Genomic DNA, 17,099 nt, shown 5'->3' with positions numbered 1-17,099 from the left:
CACTTAAGCTGAGCGGCCATGAGCGGAGGTAGACGGCGATGAGCAGCTGGTTTGCAAGCGGGATAAGATACATACCCGATCTCAAGCACAAGATATCTGCTGCACCGTGATGGAAATGGTCTGCCAAAAGGTAGGGTGAGGGTTGTGAAATTCAGGCCATACCTAGCCGATATGTAATACTCCCGCCTGGGGTCCTAGGGGACGAAATGCTTCCAGATCTAGCCTCAGCACCCGCTGGGACAGCTCCTTCTGAAGGAATGGCATCTTTTCTGACAGGCGAAACACAGCGAGGTGCAGGGAAAAAGGCGGGAGGAGCACAGTACAGTACAGAAACTCGCAAATCAGCGACACGGGTAAAATACTTACGTATGTAATAGGCCTTGCCCACTTCAGGGCAGGCAGCGAAACAAGACTGATCAGGCTATCGGCTGCTACTGTAATTCATCCAGGCACAGGCCGACCTAAGGTAAACTTGGAACCAGTGCCTGGTTTCGCTCCTTGGAATGCTGAATGCCAGAACCCCAGAAAACTAACTGCTTGACAGGATAGATGCATCCAGTACTTACCCAAGGAACTGACGGAAGACTTACAAGCACTTGTCGAACGCTTACATCGCTGCATTTTAACATAGTAATTGCGCATCATATTGCACAAAAGCCAACATCAATTAGCTTGTCAAATATCAATGATTCAGCACTGTACACTCAGAGGAAACAGACGAATTTGGTCTTCTTCCGTGGTAAGGAAGGACGTGTCCGCTGCGAGGTGCACCTGCCCAGGTGTCTTATCAATCGGGTAATGGTAATGCAGGCCAGTTATGCTGGTGCAGTGGTGGGGTGAAGGTTTGCTGGCTTTTGGCATCACTAACATGAGTATTGTATATATGTATGTACTGTACTGTATTGGTGTTCAACTTTCGTGTTGCAGCCAGAAAGCCTACCTTACATAGAGCTGCGCTGGCAGTCTGATTTTGGTGTTGCCGCGAGGCCGCGAGGCGGGCATCCCCTCTGATGGACGGAAGAGCGGGAGCCTGGAGGGCCTGCTGTTAAGTTGAACCTTGGAGTAGGGCGCCTGTTTCTGAGCCCGCGTTGGTAGTCGGGTGCCCCAGAATCTGAGAGAACGTTAGCCTTGGGGTGAGGTGCGGTTCAGAGGGTCGAACGTGGGTGTGATCTGATTTGCACTCAGCACGCGCAATTTTCCAGCACACCAATTTTCTTTAGCAGGTCAATCAGCGCTGGCAACCCCTCCCCAGCGACCCACGTATATTTTTCGGGGACCCCCGCCCTTCCCCCAAAATTCGCCGTGAATTTTTCCTCCTGTTCTCACCCTTCATTCCAGCAGTTCCTCAGCGCTTGACTTCCCCATCGCGGTCGCAAACCCAGCACCACCATCCCACTAACTTTATTTCCAACAAAACAGCGGTCAAATATACCACCACCGCAATCAACCATGCCGCGCCCACCCAAGAACAAGGCCTTGGTCATGCCTGAACAACAACCCGTCCCTGTCGCAGCAGCGCCTCCTCCCAATGTCGTCGCAGTGCAACCCGCCGCCCTCAACCTTAAGCAGGTCCCCCCAGTAATCGATGTCGGCCAGTTCATTCGCGTCAGAGATTCGGTAAGGAGCACGGCTTCACTTCCAGTTGCTCGCGCGCATTTCCCCAATGGCCCTCCCCCTGTTTAAGAACCGCGAAACACTCCAAATCTCCAGCCCAAGGGCCTGTCTTCCGTGCAGACGCGAGTCGGCACGTTCCCTTCCATCTTAACCCTCACTCGCAATCGCAATCTGCAATGTTTTGATTCAGACAAAGACGCGCACATCAAAACAAACTGATACCTCCCTTCCTCACTTCATCACACAACCTTACACTTCAACTCAAGCTACCCTGTGATGACAAGTGTTCACTATCTCCCAAATCTGCTAGAACAATGCAACTGTTGTCAGAAGCACACGTGCTACCCACATCGAGCATATGACGCATACATCTGCTGCCCCTCATTGTTGACAAGCTCCCCGTTTGGGTCCTGCGAAAACATGCCTCCCCTAACAACCTCGTACTTGCCTCGATCGATTGAGGGTCAGACAAGTTTCGCTAACCATCTTACAGGTCTACCAACGGCTCCAGACTATCCAGGACTTGATCCGGAGCTTTTCCCAGGACTACCTCCGCCAGACCAACCTCCTAATCGGGGAAGGCACCAACCTTGAGAATGGATCAGAGTTGGATCACCTCGTCAGCGGGCTCGGCAGCTTGATGCCTGCCATGGCCATGCCGCAACCCCCTGTGGAGGAGAAGAAGGAGCGCAAGAAGCGCACCCATGACCCCAATGCGCCCAAGCGGCCTCTCACTCCTTACTTCCTCTACATGCAGACAGCTCGCCCCATCATTGCGAGTGATCTCGGGGACCAGGCGCCAAAGGGTGCCGTTCAAGACGAGGGCCAGCGCCGGTGGTCCGTGATGACGCCTGGAGAGAAGCTCGGCTGGAATCAGGCCTACCAATACAACCTGCGCCTCTACAACGCCCGTGTGCACTCTTACAAGCACGGCAACCCGGATGCCAAGAACATGACGGATGAGGAAGCGCGCGTCTACGCAGATCAGCACGGCATCTCGATGCCCCCTCTCGCCCAGGCCGAGGAAGCCCCGGCCAATGACCAGGAGGCTATCGCCGAGCAGCTTCAGGCGACGGCTGTCCCCGAGGAGGCCTCTGAAGAGGCATCTGAAGAGGAGCCCGCGCCTGCAGCAAAAACACCCAAGAAGAAGGACACGCGCAAGCGGAAGAGCACGGCCGCGACTCCCGCGACCGCCGAGCCAGAGCCCGCAAAGCCCGTGGCGGCTACCCCATCCTCCCCCGAGGCCAAGAAGAGGAAGCGCACATCCAAGGCGGCAGAGCAGGTAGAGGAGCCTAAGAAGTCTGGTCGTAAGAAGACCAAGACTGGCTAGGTCCCTCAATAGCCCTGCTCTTTCTGTCTGGTGTCGGTTCATTTACTATCGGTGATACCTCTGGCGCCTCTGCTTCTTCCCTCTTTTTCATGATACCCTCCCGACGAGAGAAATACTGGTAACAAATCAAGTCGTCGCCTGCGTGGAATATGGGAGGGGGGTGTGTTTTCTCTCGCAAGCTGGCTATCATGGGCTCGGTGTCGTTGCGGTTTGCCATTGCGGCAACTTAGGGCTTTCTAGGTTTTGTACGGGTCAATCGCGGAATAAAGGTGGTCTCGGGGTTTTTCCTCTGAAAGCAATTGCTTGGGGTGAACGGGGAGGTCGAGGAGCCGGTTAAGGCTATAGGAGAGTATCTCTCTGCTGTGCTTGGTCTTGTGGGCTTTATGTACTTATTTACTCGGATTGTTTCGGCTTGGTGGCTGGTTGCACCAGCACACAGCAGCAGTAGCAATACACGCGTCGATGAATTGATCAGATCACATCCATGTTGCACTTGGCCTTTTAGTCGGGTGGTTCTGGAGGTTGTGTCATTGATACTGTGACGGCGCTGTCATGCTCGCAGTGCCACGAATTTCAAAGGGTAGGTACTCAGTACTCAACCTGGAATTTACTTACTAAGGACCTGAGAAACACGCAGCATTTGACGGCAAACAAGCTGCTTAATTCCAAGATTGAATAAAAGGAGCACAGGTGAGATCCCTCAAACTCTACGGGAGATTGAGATAGGATCAGCCTGTAACGCGGCCTCCATTGACTCTCGCCGTCAAAGCATCGTAATTCCGGGCATATCATTGAGCCCTATCATACCTAACCAGTCGGTGCCTTGAGTACTCACACAATGGTCTGCTGATGGGACAGCTGCCCAGCCCCTGGCGTCTCCAAACTCTCCGGCTTGGAGGTTGTAGGCCCTGTGGACCCCACCACAAGCCAGACAGACTTGAATGACAGGACCTTGGGATGGGAGCGCTGGAGAACTGTACTGTACTGTACTGTACATACATACATTACAGGACCGTGCCTTATAGGGGTAACTAAAGCTCAAGGCATCTATCTCTGAGCCCTGCGAACTGACAATTGCCTTACTTGGTCGGAGACCTGGAGGCGGATCGATTAGCACTGAGGAACGGTTGCAAGGGCCAAACCCTTCCCTGACTTATTAGACTCATGTCTGGCATATCAAGCAGTTCCCGAAGCCGCATAACTCACTGGCCTGGCTGCCCTACGAATTCTACCGACTGCAGCTCACGGGTAGCTCACGGGTAGAACAATTTTGAAATGACTACTTGCCCCTGATGCACAACCCTGATTATGCCCCACCCTTCCATGTTTTGAGCATTGGAACATCGGTTCTTCAACGGCATACACTAATATCATCACCCCCTCTGCCGAGCTGTCAACAACAAAGGACACAAGTCGCATCAAGGTCATAATCAGGTCAAGAATACACAGCACATGATTACTATGTCACTGCAAGAGTGCTCCTTGAAGAACACCGCCATCACCTACGGAATACACGCAAGGCAAGCAACCCGCCACTCCCTAAAAAAACACGACCTCCTCACCCATCCACACCCAACAACTAGTACACATACCAGCTCTGCGCAAGTGGTAACTCGGTACTCGGCTCAGCAGTACAAACCTTACCGTCGGCCTCGACGGTATAACTCTCCGGGTCGACACGCATCTTGGGCATGACGTCGTTGAACTTCATGTCTCTCTTTCCAACGGAGCGGCAGTTCTTGACAGGCTCGACACGCTTCTTGAGGCCGTACGACGCCGCCTTGCCGCTGTCAATGCATGCCTGGGACACAAACAGCACACTTGTCTGTGGGACCAAGGGCGCAAACATGGGCCGGGCGATGACCGGCTGGATGGTGGGGATTGACGCGTTGGCATCGCCCTGCAATAGAGGAATAAGGTTAGGGATCTTCTTTTGATTGATCGGAGGAGACAAGACAGGTAGGGGGAGGCGACTTACCATCTGCGCCCAAGCAATCATGCCACTCTTGAGCACCAAGCTGGGCTTGGTCCCGAACCAGGCGGGATCCCACACAACCAAGTCGGCCAGCTTGCCAATCTCCACACTCCCGACCAGGTGGCCCATACCCTGGGCGAGGGCCGCGTTGATGGTGTACTTGCTCACGTAGCGCTTGACGCGGAAGTTGTCGGCACCGGTGCCCTCGTCCTCAGGCAGCGTTCCGCGCTGCAGCTTGTTCTTGTGCGCCGTGTTCCACGTGCGGAGGATCACCTCGCCGCAGCGGCCCATGGCCTGGCTGTCGCTGCTCATCATGCTGATGGCGCCCAGGTCGTGCAGCACGTCCTCGGCGGCGATGGTCTCGGCGCGGATGCGGCTCTCGGCAAAGGCCACGTCCTCGGGTATGTTCTTGCTCAGGTGGTGGCACACCATCAGCATGTCAAAGTGCTCGTCGATCGTGTTGAGCGTGTAAGGGCGCGTCGGGTTCGTCGACGACGGCAGCACGTTGGGATGCTCCACCACGCTGATGATGTCGGGCGCGTGGCCGCCGCCGGCGCCCTCGGTGTGATACGTGTGGATAGTGCGCCCCTTGAAGGCTGCAATAGTGGACTCGACGAAGCCGGATTCGTTGAGCGTGTCTGTGTGGATGAGGCATTGCACGTCAAGCTCGTCACATACGCTTAGGCACGAGTCGATGGCTGCCGGCGTGGTGCCCCAGTCTTCGTGTAGCTTGAGACCACATGCACCCGCAATGATTTGCTCGCGCAAGGCTGCTGGGTTACTGTCGTTGCCCTTGCCAGTGATGCCGATATTGACCGGCAGCTCGTCGCAGGCTTGGAGCATCTGGCGCATGTAGTTCGCGCCAGGGGTACAAGTTGTGGCGTTGGTGCCGGCGCTGGATGCTGTCAGTTTTCACCCGCGAAACTTCAATGTCAAACACACCTTGGCCCAGTGCCGCCACCCAACATAGTAGTGATGCCGGATGCAATCGATTCGTATGCCTGCTGCGGGCAGATCAGGTGGATATGGGTATCGATGCCGCCCGTCGTGACGATCTTGCCCTCGCCAGCAATCACATCAGTGCAGCTACCCACGACCATGCCGGGCGTGACGCCGTCCATGACATCGGGGTTTCCGGCCTTGCCGATGCCTACAATCAATCCGTCCTTGACGCCGATATCCGCCTTGTAGATGCCCGTCCAGTCCACCACGAGTGCATTCATCACAACCAGATCCAACGTCTCGGCATCCGACCGCCCCGTCGCCTGGCCCATGCCCTCGCGTATCGTCTTGCCCCCTCCAAACTTGCACTCATCGCCATAGACGGTATAATCCCGCTCAACCTTGACCCACAAATCGGTGCTCCCCAGCCTGACCAAATCCCCTGTCGTGGGACCATACATGGTCGCATAGGCCGCTCTGTCGAGCGTGTAACCCTCGGTGAAGAAGGCCATATCCCCCGCGGGCTCAGGGGCGTGGGCGAAGCCCGCGTTCTGTAGCTTCTCAAGGATCTCGGCGGCCCTCCCGAAATCCACCTTACCCGAAGCAAGCCCATTCCCGCCTCGAATGATCCTATCCCCTCCAATCTCGACGAGCGTCACAGTCTTGGTATCCCCAGGCTCAAACCTGATAGACGAGCCGGCGGGGATATCCAGCCTAAACCCGTAGGCCCGCAAGCGGTCAAACTCCAGCATGGGATTAGTCTCAATGAAATGATAATGACTGCCGACCTGAACAGGGCGGTCGCCCTTGCTGGTGACGCGCAGCCTGATCCTTTTCCTCCCCTCATTCAACTTGACTTTACCCGCCGTCTTCACAACAACCACGGCGCCCGGCTGGCGAGCCGCCTCGTACACGGCCGGGTCCTCGGGCAAGGGGAAGGCGTCGTTGCTGGGCACGGGCAGGAAGCTGCCGTACAGGGCGCGGGCCAGGTCGCCGTCGTCGGTGGAGATGGGGTTCTGCACCGTGACGAGGTAGGTGCCTGAGGGAAACGTTCCCTCGACCTGGATCTGCCCCAGCGTCGACACAACCTCGGGCCGCACGTGTCTGCGCCCCAGCATGGTGGCGCCCAGCGCCATCAGGTCGGCCACCGTGTGCCCGCCATCGCGGATCAGTTCCTGCAGCGTCGACGAGATCAGGGCCTTTTTAAAGTAATTGGTAAGTGTTGTTTTAGATGAGTGTACGCTGAGGCTGGGTGACAGGAAAGAGGGACTTACGGTGGCTTCTGCATGATTCAGCTTGACGCCGCGGGCCAGGCGCCGCTGGGCGAGAAAGCCCAGCTGCGATATGGTGAGCTTGTCAAGCTGTGGGCGGTTGGCAATCGTATCGTGTTAGTTCTTGCTATTTGATATCTCATAGGTGGGGGATGAAAATAAAGGAGGATTGAAGTTGTAAATTGCTGTGTGACAAGCATCGCCAAGATCAACTAACCTCCTTTGGGACGAGATGCATCGTGACTTATTGTGTATCGCGGCCGATGAGCAAAGTTGAGACACGATGATGGAGGAAATATCGAATCGGCGGTTTGCACAAGCTCTAAATCGGCAGCTCGCCTGATATGCTCCCCGGATTGTCTTTGCATGATCCCCTTGCGTATCGCTCCCCGCTATCCCAGTGGCCTCACGATAGTAGACGCAGTACAGCAGAGTACTTGCATCACCCCGCACTCTCCGCTGATAAGCTCTCGGTTTGCTGATTGCTGTAGTCATGTTAGCGGGCCACGGGCAGCCAGATGCAGTCCCAAAATCACAAGCCAGTCCCAGTACACAGTGATTTGGCGGTTACCATATTAAAAGTGATGATGCTTGCAAAATTTACAAAAATTGCCCGGTTGTCTCCAAAACGCCGCTGATGGCCCGGTATCCCTCTGTTCCAAGTTCCCAACCCCAAGTTCCTAACCGCCTCGTCGAATGTGGAAGGAAATCCTATGGATACATTCACTTGACCTGCTCCACGATGCCATATACCTGTCCAGTCCAGAGCATCTCCCAAGAATGTCAATGCCAACAAGCGCCGTGTAACCCCAAACCGGTGAATTCACATCGACTCAATCAACCTCTCTCCTCCCTTCCCTCTCGCTATTGCCTCCCTAAGCCTCTCGTTCTCAATAGCCCTGATCCTGCTCCGCGCCGACTCCAGTCTCTCCAAGCCGCGGTCAATCGTCTCGACGTGCACACTAAGCGGCACATCGACCCGTCCTCTAAGCAGCCCCGGTTGGGCGGCCCGGTCCCTCAGGTCCTCTAGTCCGGCCTGGACCTTTTGCAGTTCGGCAATCATCTCACTGACCTGCCTGACGGCACCTTGGCGCTGCGTGTCGACCTGCTTGAGCAGCAACAGCTGGCTGTCCAGGCTCCTCAGCTGCTTGCTCTTGCCGCCCACGAGCGCCCACAGCGTCGAGAGCACCTGGTCCTTGCGGTCTTGGACTGTTATGCGGGTCCGCGTGACAAAGTCGTGAATGATGTCCAAGTGGTCGCCGGCCTTGGACAGCGAGTGCAGCACAGCCTCGCCTTCCAGGACCAGGTCGCCAACTTTTTCCGACACCAGAGCCGTGTGTTCGGTGTATGTTTTGAAAATGTCCCGCTCGGAAAAGACAGCGGGCTGGAAGGGCGAGAAGAGCCAGTTCGTCCATTGGCCCACGACGCCTACTGCATGCTGGTCATCGTTGCTGCCGCGGTCCAGGTCGTCGAGGAAGCGGGCTGTCCACCGGTTGATGCTGATAAGGGAGTCGACGGCCGAACCAACATGTGTGTTGAATCTCTGGAGATCGCTGGAGGCTTTTCCCGCAGCTTCAATGAATCCGTCGAATTCAAGAACCAGTTCCTCCTTGCGCGTGAGGCTGCTGTAGCGGACCAGCGTACGTAGATCACGAATCGACGCCTCGGAGCGTTTCATTTCCATAGGGAGAGACACCCCCTGGGCTGACTTCTCGGCAACTTGCTGGAACTGGTCTTGGAAATCCATCAAGGTCTCAAACTCGGCCTGCTGCCCGCGCTGCTCTCCCTGACCCTCGTTTGGCACGAAGTGTGGACAGAAGGGCAAATCAAACCACGACGCGCCTGGCAGGCGGCAGATCGGGGAAAGGGAGGCGTAGAGCGACTTGGTTGCCATGTTCTGCAGCACGACGATCCCGCCAAAAGTGAGGTACAACGACAGCAGTAAGGCAAGCGGCTTTTGTGCATATCGGAATGCGTATCCCACCACGCCAAACCACCATGATAGTACGCTGACGAGGTGTTCAATCAACAAATCCCAGAGCCCATGGCCGCTCATCGTCTGCCCGTCTCTGGAATCACCATGGTTTCCCCGGTTGCGCCGCTCCTTGGCAGGACCCTCGGATGGTCCTACCTGTCGGCGCCTAATCCCCGGGAGTGACGGGGGCGGAGCAGCTCTCATTGTCGTCGTTGACCGGGTGCTCGATCTCCTTGGACTCTCGACGTCGACCCGGGGCATGTGAAACTCGGGTTCGGGTGAGCGGTGCCTCATGTCCTCTCTCGAGCCATGTCGCACCGACTGAGGCACCGAGGGGCGGAAAGGCGACCTTAGGAGGACCTGCTCGTCGTTCTCGGCCTTGTAGAGAAAGTTCTCGATGCTGTCATCCTGAGAGCCCCCGATGCTGAAAGGCTGGGATCCACCAATGCTGAAGGGTTGCGATCCGTACGGCTGCGTCGACTGCTCGCTGCTGCTTGAGATGTTGAAGTCTTTATCGTCATTCAGAATAGAGGTATCGAAGCTGTCATTCTCGCCGCCCTCAACCATGCGCCATGACCTCTCTGGCTCAAAGTCTCGCTTCTTGGATGAGCCTGCCATGGTGCGCCGCCCCGAGCTGCCAGAGCGGTCGCGCATCAAGGAGAATTCCCGTCACTGTCTGAGACCCGGTCCAAGTTGGGATATTTAATATGCCCTTTGGTACGGAATAGGATGTCGCGAGGTCACGCGTCGGCGCGTCTAAGTGGCGAAACGAGGTATCCAAGGCAGCAGCGGGCACTAGTAGCAAGCCCCGGTACTGCATGTATTTACAGTGTCCGAGAGATGTGGGGTGCAGAGATGGCGGTCAGTTTCGCTTTGACCTCTGAAATGAGTCACGGTAGGCAGCAGAGGGCCGATGGAAATGTTGACCAAGTTGGTGGACTGGAGCATCGAACAGAACCATTGTGGGTTGAGAGGGATGTGGAAGCTATCAGTGCTTCTGACTGGTGATGGGTCGTTGGAGGTGTTTGGTATGTACTGTACTCGCGTTTGTTACTGGTGAATGACACCCAATGCTCGATGCAGGGCACTGTGCGAATACAATGCCCGATCACCTGGACTGGCTGTCTTTCACCTCCGCTGATGCAAAGCCCCCCGCAGCGTAATACAATCTTTGTATGTACATACATACGTCACATGTAAATACTGTAAAGAGTACAGTAATGTTACCGGTACTCAAAGTTAGGGCCATCCTGGATCCGGGAAAAGTTAAATTGTTGGTCACGTCACACGTGTCGCGGGTGCCATCTGAACCACCACACCTGCTCAAGAGGACCGACCTGGAGAAAGGGCAACCATTTGGTGTTGGGGCCAGCGGCAGGATGCCCTTGCCGCGGGCGCCAGGATGCCTCGCGCAAATCTTGACAAGGCAATTTCATTTTAGGATAGCGCAACGATTTCCGACTCCCCAAATCCAGCGCCGTCTCTGTTCGTCCTGCGACAGCCCCGACCCTTCCCCATCGAAACCCCCTGCGCCAGACCACCGGAACCTCGGCGTACAGCAGGAACTGTTTACCACGTCCATATACAGTCCCGGGTCGCCCATCTTCCTCCCCAATGGCGCGCGCATATTCAACCAGCTGACCGACTTCCTCCGCAAGCAATATATCCGCTATGGCTTCCAGGAAGTCATCACGCCAACCATCTACAAAAAGGCTCTCTGGGCCAAGTCGGGACACCTCGAAAACTACTCCGAAGACATGTACACAGTGACCAGCACCTCGCCGTCGCGCGCCGAAATCACCGAGGGCGGCGAGGAGTCTGAATACGGCCTCAAGCCCATGAACTGCCCCGGCCACTGCCTCATCTTCGCGTCGCAAGCCAGAAGCTACCGCGACCTGCCGATCCGGTACGCCGACTTCAGCCCGCTGCACCGGAACGAAATCTCGGGCGCCCTAAGCGGCCTGACGCGCGTGCGCAGGTTCCACCAGGACGACGGGCACATCTTTTGCCGGCCGTCCCAGATCGAGGACGAGATCCGCAAGACGCTGGACTTTGTCCGCCTTACCTATCGCGTCTTCGGCCTCGGCCCATACCGGTTGACGCTTTCTACGCGACCGGAACAGTACATGGGGGCGCTCGAGGACTGGGAACAAGCTGAAAATGCGCTTAGACGAGCGCTCGATGCAAGCGGACAGGCATGGACTGTCAATGAGGGCGACGGCGCTTTTTACGGGCCCAAGATTGACATTGTGCTGAAGGACTCGGACGGGAAGGAGCACCAGACCGCCACCATCCAGCTTGATTTCCAGCTCCCCAAGAGGTTTGGCCTCGAGTATGCCACACCAGCCCCCGAGGTTGAAAGGCGGGGCGAAACCACAACGGACCCCGAGCTGCTCGCCGAATTCGGGCTCGTCCGGCCGGTGCTTATTCACCGCGCCGTGCTTGGCTCGGTGGAGCGGTTGATGGCGCTGTTGATCGAGCACTACAACGGGAAGTGGCCGTTTTGGCTCAACCCCAGGCAGGCTATCATTCTTACGCTGAACGACTCGGAGCCTGTTGTGAACTGGGCGCGACACACGCGCGATGTGCTGCTTGGTTTGTCCACGTCGTCGCCCGATGAGCCAGCCTCCCCAACCAACTTTGTCGTCGACTTTGACGATAGCGCCCGCGGCTTAGCGGCGAAGGTGCGTGAGGCCACCTCCAAGGGGTATAGCCTGATCGTCGTTGTCGGCCCAAAGGACGTTGAAAAGGGGGTCGTCTCTGTCAATGCAAGCGCCTTGGCCGGGGCCAATGCCAAGCTCCTGAAGCAGATGAGCTTCACACCAGAGGAGCTCCGCGGGTATATGCAGTCGAAGGCGAACGCCTATCAATAGCCGGGATTGTAACAGTATTGTATCACCACACAGATGCTAGAACAATCTGTGTTTAGAGCTTCTTCCGGCCATAAGTAGACGCTGAAACCGAAGCTGGAACTTGTACGTGTAACGTACCGTAGGAATCTGGAAGTAATCTAGTTAAGCTTTAAATCTTATCTGGTCTGCTAATGCCGGGCGATGACGCAGTGCCGCAGCTTTAGTTGGGAAGGTGGGGTTGTGCTACGGTCCGGAGCTTAACTGGCCGGCCCCTCACCTGCAAGGCAGCTCTATCAGGTTAAGTGTCTACTACTACTACACGTTCCGTACGTATATTACTCTAGAGATCTTTATAATTTACTCTTCGACTCAGAAATCTCCGACCTCCCCTACCCCTTTCCGATCCACAAAACGAGCGCCATGGACCTCACTGACCCCTCCGATCCCCCACCCGAGCACATCGCCGCAGCCCGAGCTCACGGCATACCTATCCGCCAGAGCGCGCCCATCAAACGGGGCCCCTTACCGCTCGAGCTGCCCATCCTATCCTATCTGCGCTCCAAGCGCGTGATTTTAGCGAGCGCGTCGCCGCGAAGAAAAGCCCTCCTAGCACAAGTTCGCCTTCCCCCTTTCCCCTCTTCTCTTAACCTTGCTCTAACAACTGAACAGATCGGTCTCCCCAACCTCGAGATCATCCCCTCCACCGAACCCGAAGACCTCGACAAGAAGCAGCTCTCGGCCGAAGAATACGTCTTAGCCACCGCCAGGCGTAAGTGCCTGGCCGTGTACCAAGCCGCGCTCTCCTCCGACGACAATACCACCACACAACAAGATCAAAAAGAACAAGAAGACCCGGCCGTGGTGATAGCAGCCGACACCATCATATCGACCAAATCCGGGCAGATCCTCGAAAAGCCGCGGTCCGAGGCGGAGCACGTGCGCATGCTCAAGCACCTGCGGGACACGCGAGAGCACCGCGTGCTGACGGCCGTGTGCGTGCTGGCACCAAAAGCCGACGCCAGCCACCCGGGCTACGAGCTGGCCTCCCACGTCGAGGAGACACGCGTCACGTTTGCCGAGGAGCGCGACGGCCTCCCCGACGACGTCATCGAGAGCTACGTGCGCACCCGTGAGGGGGTCGACAAGGCTGGTGGGTATGCAATTCAGGGGATTGGGGGTATGCTCCTTGTGGAAAGGGTCGCGGGGGCGGTGGATAATGTTATTGGGCTGCCGGTTAGAAAGTGTCTGCAGCTGTGTGAGAAGGTGGTGTTTAGGCAGGGTATGGAGGAGGAGGAGGTCGGGAGTGATGTGGATTGAAGGGTGGTCAGTCCATGCGGATTGGGGTGTTATTGCTTTGCCAGGGTTTCACAAGGAGTCGACAAAATACGGATAGACATGACCCATGATTCGAGAGTTTAAAAGGCGTGCGTAGGATTGCTTATCCGGGTTCAAGAGGGATCAATCTGTTGGGTTCAGCCATGTCGCGATGAATTCATCTTATGTATCTCCTTTTACTCGGCTGTCTGCGGGCTTTGGTATTCTCAGCGGGTGCGCCTCCGTATTGAAGACATAGTCATCCAAACTGATCAGATCGGGCTCCGAGAAGATGAGATAGAAGTATTTGAGTGTCTCAGCAATCCAAAAACTCTGCGCAAAGAGAGTCAGCATCGCATCCAGGTCTTCAAATTCCAACGGCAACCACTCACCTCCATGGAATCTATCTTGGTCGTCCGGCCAGTCGTCTGTACGTCCGAGATCGCCGAGTAGGCGTGCCGCGTCTCAGTCGCCTCCTTGATTGACTCAAACATACGCCACGCCACGTCTAGCAGGTCCGCTTTGCCCGTGATTCGGTACAGGATAAATATACTCTCGATGGCCTCAGGCCGCAGGTGATATTCCGGTCCCCGGACCGCTACGAAACCTTTTGGGAACCTGACGACATGTTCGCCGTGCGCCTTCCACCGGGACTCGTTCCACGCGCAGCGAGGGAAGTCGTCGTTCCCGTCAACACCATCTCTCTTCTTTTCGCAGGGTATCACCTCTGACACCTCCGGCATGATGCCCGTGGGGAAGGCATGATACGCCCAGGCGCACCCGCGGGCCAGCTGCTCGCCTATCCTCACGTGGTCTTCCTGGTTGAACAGTCTCCCCCCAAGGGCGAACATCCCGCCGGCGAAGCAGCCGAGGTGCTGCACTTCGGGCTGCAGCTCGACGATTTGTCCGTTAGACAGTGCCGTGCCGGAGAAGAGAATGTCGGGCGCTGTGCCGGGAAACATTTCCGGCAGCATGGGCCGGAAGAGCAGGTGTTTCTTGGCTGCCGCCATGGCTTTTGTGTGCAGTTTTTCATAACTCGGTTCCAGCCCGCCTAGCAACGCGTACATCTTGGACAGATACTCGTATGCTGAGTCAGAAGAGGCACCGAGAGAGAAGTCGGTTCCAGTGGCACGGAAGCCGCTCCAGAGGTCGATAAAGACTGGCCACATCCCTGGGAGGTTGGTTGAGTCTTGGGTCCTTTCGAGCGCCCTTGTGACACCTGCGATGGCATTATAGTACTTTGGATCGCCCGTCAGCTGCGAGAGTCTCGTAAACTCCAGCGACAGCGTCCCAGCGGCGGCAGAAGATTCGTGCTTGTCAGCCACCAGCTTGCCCTCCTTGGCCTGCTCAAAATTGAAACTGTTGGCAGGCATATGATTTAGCGTGTCGAACCCAGCATAGAGCATGTCCCCAAGCTCAACAGCTTTGTCGAGGAGTATCTTCTCCTGGCTCAGGTCGTAGGCTGAAAGCAGCCCACCCAAGTACCTGATATTGGTCTCGAACAGACTGCAGTAAGGGGAGGTCGCATTGTTCCAGTCAATGCGTCCGACATGGCGTACGGCTTCGTAAAACTCCCTTCTCAAGCCCATGATCCATAAAGTATCCAGCGAGTCAACCAACGTGGCACCCCATCCGGCAAAGCTGTCTACCCCGACCAGGCTCTGAGGGGCAACTTCATCCTGGCCCCAGGCGTACTCTCGATAAGCCTTCCAGGATTTCATGGCCGCGCGTTTGACAGCATCCCGGCGAGCTCCCCGCGTCTTGCTGTGCGAGCTGCTCAAGTCGTCTGCTGAGAATTTGTGTTGAATCCGGGACAGTTGGCGAGGGGTCCCTTCAGGCAAACGCGCCATTGCCGACATATCGACAGGGTGCACCTGTTGCCGTTTTCCCCAGTCATAGCTGCTGGGTATGTACTTGAGATTGTGCCATTGCGTCTTCGCCGCAATGTAGTCGGTTGGACCAAGCAGAAGGTAGGAGATAAGGAAGATGATCGCCACGAGAGCTAGGCGTAGGAACCTACGTCGGGCTGTCGGGACGGCCATCGTTCCAACGCGTCGATGGGAACATGGACAGGCAATCCAAAGACCAGAACCGGTGATGCAACATGAGCAATGAATGATTATTGTTCTAGCAACTGGAAGAGTTATGCAGCGGCATATGTAATGTAGCAGAAGGAATAAAGTATTTACCTTACCGGCCTCACTGGAGAAACCTGTTTTGGCTGCATCAGGATCTTCAGTGCCTGTAAGCCACAGACCCCAACGAACCCTCGCTTGGCTTCATCATCGCCCGAAATTGGAAGTTCCCCTGACGTTCCCGGGCTCGTTGGGTCCTGGGTCGGCAATTCCCCTGCTGCTGGTTGGAGCCTGTGCATCAACAGTATTCCGTACAAGTGCTCAACCTCGCATGAAAAGGAAAGCTGAAAGGAGGCCAGCATTTGTGCTAAAGACTCGGGAGATGCACCCGTTCGTTATAAGCTCAGGTAGCAATGAATCGATTGATGCTCGAATGAATCGTAATTGCGGGACAGGAACACCTAAACTGTCCGTAGTGGACATGAGGTCTGGACGCCACGTAGATAAATGATTAGCAGGGCCATCGTTGGGTCCATTCATGGGGAGGTCCAGATTCTGACTTCCACGCAAATCTCCTTGAAGAATTGGTGAGAAGTTGAAAGGAGCTGGCAGTTGAAGATTGCCAAGCCTAACTAATGTTCGCCAAGATTGATGGATTCGGTTGATCTCTGCCAAGACTTGGTGGTCAAATTCCAAAGAAAAGCCCCTGTAAGGCTGTAATCAGCGTTATCGAAATGCTATCGCCCAAAATTTTGGCGATAGCTTTGCATCAACTCCAAATCGCCAGCACTGTCACTCTCCATTTCCACATTCCATAACTCATCGCAACAATGTCATCTCTCCGCAATAGGTGAGTTTACCGATCAGCCCCCAGAACAGCCTAATGTTGACAAAACTAGCATCCAACGGCGAGCCCACCGCGAGCGGGCGCAGCCCCTCGAACGAGCGAGGCTCGGTCTGCTCGAGAAGCACAAAGACTACCAGAAACGCGCCAAGGACTACAACAAGAAGAAGGCCGTGCTCAAATCGCTGCGTCAGAAGGCGGCCGACCGCAACGAGGATGAGTTCTACTTTGGCATGTTGTCGCGCAAGGGGCCCGGCTCGGCCATCACGCGCGGCAAATCCTTCACGGGTACCGTCGACGGCGACCGCGGCAACAAGGCCATGGACATGGACACAGTGCGGCTGCTCAAAACGCAAGACCTGGGATATTTGCGGACAATGCGAAATGTGGCAGCCAAGGAGGTGCGGGAGTTGGAGGAGCGCTTCATTCTCGCCGGCGGGACGACAGAGCAGATGGCCGGGGACGACGAGGGCGACGACAGTGACGAGGACGATATGGGCACAACATCATCTAGGCCGCAAAAGCCCAAAAGGATTGTGTTTTTCGATGCAGCCGAGGAAAGGCAGCAGGCGCTGGAGGAGCAGGCAGAGGACGAGGACGAGGCAATGGGGGAATTGGGCGACGACCAGGACGATGAGAAAGCAGCAGAGGCACGCCGGAAAGCAGAGAATCTCGAGAAGCTCCAGCGGAAACTGAAGAACGCGAAGAAGAAGTTAAAAGGGCTAGCGGATGCCGAGTACGAGCTCGAGCTGCAGCAGGCCAAGATGGCCAAGACGGCGACATCAGGCGGTATCACCAAGAGCGGGAGGCGGATCAAGGTCCGCGAGAGAAAGAGGTAGCTGGCATGATCCCGCCGCTGTCCATATTTTTCCTTCGGGGAGCGATAAGTCTGGCTTCGCTCCAAAGG

At 56.1% G+C, this 17,099-nt stretch overlaps 7 protein-coding genes across 7 annotated transcripts; 3 read left to right on the top strand and 4 right to left on the bottom strand.

The window, feature by feature from the left end:
* Positions 1-1,449: 1,449 nt before the first annotated feature.
* Positions 1,450-3,364, top strand: N656DRAFT_830729 (uncharacterized protein; the record flags this gene model as incomplete). Its single annotated transcript, XM_064818608.1, has 2 exons — positions 1,450-1,617; positions 2,108-3,364. 2 exons carry the CDS (start codon positions 1,450-1,452, stop codon positions 2,942-2,944), a joined length of 1,005 nt encoding a protein of 334 aa, XP_064668018.1. The 3' UTR covers positions 2,945-3,364.
* An 893-nt stretch (positions 3,365-4,257) lies between these two features.
* Positions 4,258-7,560, bottom strand: N656DRAFT_757278 (urease). Its single transcript, XM_064813144.1, has 5 exons — positions 7,350-7,560; positions 7,136-7,222; positions 5,862-7,060; positions 4,923-5,814; positions 4,258-4,844 (listed from the first exon to the last, which is right to left on the bottom strand). Exons 1-5 carry the CDS (start codon positions 7,368-7,370, stop codon positions 4,524-4,526), a joined length of 2,520 nt encoding a protein of 839 aa, XP_064668017.1. The 5' UTR covers positions 7,371-7,560; the 3' UTR covers positions 4,258-4,523.
* Positions 7,561-7,683: 123 nt separating this feature from the next.
* On the bottom strand, positions 7,684-10,143 carry N656DRAFT_781641 (uncharacterized protein). The gene has a single exon (XM_064815620.1). The coding sequence runs from the start codon at positions 9,723-9,725 to the stop codon at positions 7,956-7,958; it is 1,770 nt and encodes a 589-aa protein (XP_064668016.1). The 5' UTR covers positions 9,726-10,143; the 3' UTR covers positions 7,684-7,955.
* Positions 9,880-10,334, bottom strand: N656DRAFT_205887 (uncharacterized protein). Its single transcript, XM_064808890.1, has one exon. The coding sequence runs from the start codon at positions 10,292-10,294 to the stop codon at positions 9,998-10,000; it is 297 nt and encodes a 98-aa protein (XP_064668015.1). The 5' UTR covers positions 10,295-10,334; the 3' UTR covers positions 9,880-9,997.
* A 152-nt stretch (positions 10,335-10,486) lies between these two features.
* On the top strand, positions 10,487-13,276 carry N656DRAFT_713897 (class II aaRS and biotin synthetase; the record flags this gene model as incomplete). The annotated part of the gene is made up of 3 exons (XM_064811926.1): positions 10,487-11,955; positions 12,376-12,574; positions 12,629-13,276. The coding sequence occupies 3 exons, from the start codon at positions 10,487-10,489 to the stop codon at positions 13,274-13,276; spliced, it is 2,316 nt and encodes a 771-aa protein (XP_064668014.1).
* A 180-nt stretch (positions 13,277-13,456) lies between these two features.
* Positions 13,457-15,315, bottom strand: N656DRAFT_799960 (glycoside hydrolase family 47 protein; the record flags this gene model as incomplete). Its single annotated transcript, XM_064817946.1, has 2 exons — positions 13,457-13,606; positions 13,666-15,315. 2 exons carry the CDS (start codon positions 15,313-15,315, stop codon positions 13,457-13,459), a joined length of 1,800 nt encoding a protein of 599 aa, XP_064668013.1.
* Positions 15,316-15,338: 23 nt separating this feature from the next.
* N656DRAFT_791034 (small-subunit processome) lies at positions 15,339-17,031 on the top strand (the record flags this gene model as incomplete). The annotated part of the gene is made up of 2 exons (XM_064816934.1): positions 15,339-15,367; positions 16,248-17,031. The coding sequence occupies 2 exons, from the start codon at positions 15,339-15,341 to the stop codon at positions 17,029-17,031; spliced, it is 813 nt and encodes a 270-aa protein (XP_064668012.1).
* Between the last annotated feature and the right edge of the window lie 68 nt (positions 17,032-17,099).

This window comes from Canariomyces notabilis (genome assembly GCF_033297395.1).
Source record: "Canariomyces notabilis strain CBS 508.74 unplaced genomic scaffold N656scaffold_19, whole genome shotgun sequence".
NCBI classification, from domain to species: domain Eukaryota; kingdom Fungi; phylum Ascomycota; class Sordariomycetes; order Sordariales; family Chaetomiaceae; genus Canariomyces; species Canariomyces notabilis.
Note: the sequence above shows the minus strand (reverse complement) of the source record. Positions and strands in the feature narration are given on the sequence as shown.

Bases quoted from the DNA above. Each gene is read 5' to 3' on its own strand.
- N656DRAFT_757278 (XM_064813144.1), bottom strand. From the start codon at position 7,370: ATGCATCTCGTCCCAAAGGAG. The intron at 7,223-7,349 runs GTTAGTTGATCT...AACCGCCCACAG, and splicing joins TGCATCTCGTCCCAAAGGAG to CTTGACAAGCTCACCATATC. The intron at 7,061-7,135 runs GTAAGTCCCTCT...TACTTTAAAAAG, and splicing joins TGAATCATGCAGAAGCCACC to GCCCTGATCTCGTCGACGCT.
- N656DRAFT_205887 (XM_064808890.1), bottom strand. From the start codon at position 10,294: ATGTATGTACATACAAAGATTGTATTACGCTGCGGGGGGCTTTGCATC.
- N656DRAFT_781641 (XM_064815620.1), bottom strand. From the start codon at position 9,725: ATGGCAGGCTCATCCAAGAAGCGAGACTTTGAGCCAGAGAGGTCATGG.